Here is a 5,350-nt window from a genome sequence, read left to right on the forward strand (position 1 = left end):
TGAGGAGCCGAGTATCCTGCCTGCTGATTCTCCAGGAAAGGAAGCCAGAACAAAGGGACCGAAAGAAGCCATCAACAAGGTAGGCTTGTCACATCGCGCATCAATCAACTCCCTTTTTTTCCGTCTTCCTTCCTGTCTCGATTTCACGAAATGGCTCAAGTGCAAGTTGACGAAATTCGCGCATTGAAACATAGAAGTAGATATTTCAAAGGCCAGATTACGACATTATCTAACTATCTAGAATTTTACAAAGACTCCGCGAAAGAACGAATTAAGCTTCGCGAAAGAATCGAGCGTCTGAAAGGCTTATTCAATAAATTCAACGAGCAACAACACGACCTCATGATGCTTTCCGACGAGCATGAAAATTTGGAATTACAACGCGAAGAAATCACGGATCACTACGACGATGTGATCGCCTCCGCGCTTGAACTACTCGAAAGACTCAGTATCGCGCAAAATACAATTCCAACAGAATCCTCGTTCAGTAAACCGAATTCGCTTCCAGTAAACCTACCCAAAATAAATTTACCAAAATTCGATGGTCGCATTGAAAACTGGATCACCTTTAAAGATGCGTTCCAGACCATGATTCACGCGCACGAAGGTCTCAGCAACATACAGAAGTTGAATTACTTGAAGCTTTCTTTATCCGGAAGGGCCGAAACCGCGATAGGCGCCTTCACGATTAGTGACGATAACTACGCAGCCGCTTGGGAACATCTTAATGAAATATATGACAACAAACGCGCTTTGGTTCTTCGACACGCGGCACTTTTACGCGATACACCAGCGATGCCAAACGAGTCATCCGAGGCGATCCGAGATCTAGTGAATTACATGCAATTACACATAAGATCGCTACAAGCCTTAGGTCGAAGTTGGGTGGATATTGCAAACGATCTCCTTACGAGCATCGTCATTTCGCGCATGGGCAAGGATACCAGGAAAACGTGGGAACGCACGTTAGCCGATACCCAAATGCCCAAAATTAACGACATTTTCAAATTTTTACACATGTCATCGCATCAGTGTAAGGATTATGAATCAGTATCGAACATAAATCCGACGCAATATTCCTCACCCATTAAACCGCAATATAATAATCGCGCCAAGGCCAATAACCGCTGGCACAATAAACGTCCGTCTCCACCGTCGTCGCCAATGTCGAATCGTCGGCAAGTTTTCGTAACCGAGCAGCGATCACCATCATGTGATATCTGCAAGACGGGAAATCACGCGGCTTTCCAATGCAAAACATTTTTAGACGGATCGGTTGAAAAACGCATCGAACTAGCACGCAAGGCTAAGCTATGCCTAAATTGCCTGAAACCGGGTCATTCGCATGATACCTGCTACGGGGGCAGGTGCAAAAAATGCAACGCGCCGCACAATACGCGACTGCATCGGGAGCGTAAACACGAACGGTCAAATCCCGAAACAAACGCAGAAACCACACAGACCAACGAATCCTGACTTACTACGCGCTTCGACGTTACACACCAATTAAATAATCAGATCACCTCACTAATTACAGACGGATCAACTCACGGTTTAATGGCTACAGCCATAGTAAACGCAATGGATCTAGACAAAAACCCTGTCGAGTGCAGAACTTTGCTAGATACCCGTTCAAACGCGAATTTTATCACCGAAAGTTTGGTCAAAAAATTAAGATTACCAACGCGCGAACAAAGTGTAACGATCGAGGCGCTAAATGAGTTAAACACGGTAACGAATCGGCTTGTCAAGGCGAAGATAGCTTCGAGACAAAATAACTTCAACCGCACATTGGAATTCTTTGTGATACCACGAATCGCGGGCCAATTGCCCGATTGTCAAATCGATCGCACAAGGGTACAAATACCACACAATATAAAATTGGCAGATCTTCACTTCCACAAACCGGCACCAGTCGACATGCTGATCGGTACGGGACCGACACTCTCGTGCTTCAGCATCGGTCAAATTAATTTATCTACTCGGAATGATTCTGACCTAGTTTTACAAAAATCACAGTTTGGTTGGATCATCGGGGGGAGTGCACCAACCACTTCCCGAAAAAATTCGCGCACAACCTTGTTTAACAACGCCGAGTTCGATCTAAAGAAATTTTGGGAAGTCGAGGAAGGGCCACAGCATTCTCACCTCACACCGGAGGAGGAAGCCTGTGAATCCCATTTTAAACGCACTGTTTCACGTACCGCAACAGGGAGATATGTCGTCGCTCTCCCTTTTAACGAGAAAAAGGCAATTCTAGGCGAAACTTATACGCGCGCATTGAAACGATTTCATTCCCTCGAAAGGCGATTCGTTACCAATCCGGAATTGCAGGCGGAATACGCGAAGGTATTAAACGAATACCTAGAGTTAGGACATCTAACTCAAACAGAATCACCTGCAAATTCAGAGGGATTCTACCTACCGCATCACGCCGTCATCAAACCCTCCAGCTCAACCACAAAGGTTCGAGTTGTATTCGATGGATCGGCAAAATCAAGTTCGGGAGTGTCACTTAATGACGCGCTTTTGACCGGTCCTACAATACAGGACGATATCTTCGGTCTGTTATTACGCTTCCGAATGCATCCGTTTGTGCTTACCAGCGATATCGAGAAAATGTACCGGCAATTTCTCGTCCGAGAAGAAGACAGACCGTACCAAAGAATTCTTTGGCGAAACGCGCAAAACGAAATTTCAACCTTTCAACTAAACACAGTCACATTTGGTCTGTCTTCCGCGCCTTATCTAGCCACACGATGTCTGCAGCAACTCGCAGACGATGAATCGCAAAATTATAAAGCGGCATCCGAAGTCATTAAAAGGGACATCTATGTGGATGATCTCTTGACCGGTGCCGCCACATACCGCGACGCCATCAAATTACGCGATCAAATCATCACTTTGTTAAACAAAGGGGAACTAAACATCCGTCAGTGGGTCTCGAATGATCCACAATTGTTATCCGGTCTTACAGACGACCAGATACACCCAAAATTCTTCGGGGACGCGACCGTCAAAACTTTGGGAGTAGCCTGGGATCCGCGCAACGACACTATTCACTACTCAGTCAACATAAATTCGCCAAACTCACCTACGAAACGAGCAATTCTGTCGACTATCGCAAAAATATTTGACCCCTTGGGTCTTCTCGGTCCAGTAACCGTCACAGCAAAAATTATCATGCAACGCCTGTGGCAATTAAAGATTGACTGGGACGAATCGCTGCCCATGAATGTACAAAACGAGTGGCAAAACTATCGCAACAATCTCAAATTATTGGAAAAGGTCAAATTCAACAGACATATAACGCAACGCTCCGTAAAAAGCATCGAATTACATGGATTTTGCGATGCTAGTGAACGCGCTTACGGAGCTAGTATTTACATTCGCACCATCAACCAGTCCGGAAAAATCAAAACGCAGCTGCTTTGCGCAAAATCTAGAGTCGCGCCGTTAAAAACCATCAGTCTAGCTCGTCTTGAGCTCTGCGGAGCGAACCTACTCGCGACATTATATTGCTCAGTGCGGGAATCACTCACGCACACCATATCCAAAACAACGTTCTGGACCGATTCGACTATCGTTCTGCATTGGTTAGCCAAATCACCTAGCACCTTGAAAACTTTCGTGGCGAATCGCGTCGCGGAAATACAAGGCAAAACGCGCATAAAGAATTGGCGACATGTTCGCACTTCCGATAATCCCGCGGATTTATTGTCACGCGGTATCACGGCCAAGGAATTAATCGACAATAGTTTTTGGCAATTCGGTCCGGATTGGCTCGGACTCGACGAATCAGTTTGGCCAGAATCGCGCTTTGAATCTCCCAAGGAAATTCCCGAATTACGCAAAGTCACTTGTTTTGCTTCGTCCGTCATAAACGCCAATGAAATCTTACAGAGATTTTCCTGTATCAAGCGTCTGCGTAGGGTAATCGCCTATTGTCTACGGTTTACAAATAGAAATCGCTGTATCGGACCACTTTCGGTAGAGGAAATACACCTCGCAAATGAAAGAATTCTCACGTTAATTCAACAACATTCATTTTCGGAGGAAATACACGCACTGAAAACTGGAAGCGAATTACCATCCAAAAGCAAATTGCTTTGTTTGAGTCCCTTTCTCGATGAGAAAGGCATATTACGCGTCGGAGGTCGTCTCCAAAATTCCAAATTCTCATACCAAACGAAACATCCGATACTCTTGCCGAAAAACAATAGCGTCACTAATCTCATCATTCATAACGCACACATCGAACATCATCATTCGGGTCTGACATCCACATTGTACAATGTCAGACAACAATATTGGCCGATCGATGGAAAAAACAACACGCAAAATATTGCGAAATTGCGTGAAGTGTTTCCGCGTTAATCCACCTACGACAAGATACACAATGGGTAATTTACCAGCAGACAGAGTCACCGAAACTCGACCATTCACCAACATCGGGGTGGATTACTGCGGCCCATTTTTTATTAAGGAACGCAAATTCCGTAATCGCGCTAAAATAAAGGTCTATGTGGCCGTTTTTATATGTTTCTCCACTAAGGCCATACACCTCGAGGTGGTTAGCGATATGACCACCGAAGCCTTCGTCGCTGCATTGAAACGTTTTATCGCGCGCCGCGGAATATGCAAAAACATATATTCCGACAATGGTACCAATTTCGTCGGTGCCAATAATGACTTGACCGAGCTCTCCAGAGTCCTGCGCGAGGATAAAAGAGTTCGTCGATTTCTTGAGGACAAAGAGATCTCGTGGCACTTCATGCCAGCTTTGTCGCCACATTTCGGCGGGCTCTGGGAGGCTGCGGTCAAGTCATTCAAACATCATCTGAAACGCGTAGTCGGCGATGAACTTTTCACCTACGAGCAATTCGCAACATTTGTAACGGAAATCGAGGCAATCCTTAATTCCCGCCCGTTGACTCCACTCTCGTCCGATCCCAACGATCCACAAGCTCTCACTCCCGGCCATTTTTTGATTGGTTCCGCAATGACAAGCTTACCCGAGGTCAATTTCAACGAGACCTCCAGCAATCGGTTGTCCAAATGGCAACACATCCAGAAGGTGAAACACGACTTCTGGATCAGGTGGTCCAAAGAATACATAAACCACCTGAATGTACGCGCAAAATGGACCAAAGGATCCCACGAGATGAACAAGGGAACCATCGTCATCTTGAAGGACGATCACCTTCCACCATCCCATTGGAGTCTCGGACGCATCGTGGAAGTTCATCCGGGCCAAGATGACATCATTCGCGCAGTTACCGTTAAGACAGTAAACGGCTTGTGCAAACGTAATGTTAAGAAACTCGCGCCTCTTCCCATCGAGACCTAA

At 45.8% G+C, this 5,350-nt stretch overlaps 2 protein-coding genes across 2 annotated transcripts; both read left to right on the forward strand.

Moving 5' to 3' along the window:
- Positions 1 to 1,557: 1,557 nt before the first annotated feature.
- Positions 1,558 to 4,377, forward strand: LOC143363535 (uncharacterized). Its single transcript, XM_076804102.1, has one exon. It carries the CDS (start codon positions 1,558 to 1,560, stop codon positions 4,375 to 4,377), a length of 2,820 nt encoding a protein of 939 aa, XP_076660217.1.
- Positions 4,378 to 4,399: 22 nt separating this feature from the next.
- On the forward strand, positions 4,400 to 5,350 carry LOC143363536 (uncharacterized). Its single transcript, XM_076804103.1, has one exon. The coding sequence runs from the start codon at positions 4,400 to 4,402 to the stop codon at positions 5,348 to 5,350; it is 951 nt and encodes a 316-aa protein (XP_076660218.1).

This window comes from Halictus rubicundus, unplaced genomic scaffold (genome assembly GCF_050948215.1).
Source record: "Halictus rubicundus isolate RS-2024b unplaced genomic scaffold, iyHalRubi1_principal scaffold0055, whole genome shotgun sequence".
NCBI classification, from domain to species: Eukaryota; Metazoa; Arthropoda; class Insecta; order Hymenoptera; family Halictidae; genus Halictus; species Halictus rubicundus.

Bases quoted from the DNA above. Each gene is read 5' to 3' on its own strand.
- LOC143363535 (XM_076804102.1), top strand. From the start codon at position 1,558: ATGGCTACAGCCATAGTAAACGCAATGGATCTAGACAAAAACCCTGTC.
- LOC143363536 (XM_076804103.1), top strand. From the start codon at position 4,400: ATGGGTAATTTACCAGCAGACAGAGTCACCGAAACTCGACCATTCACC.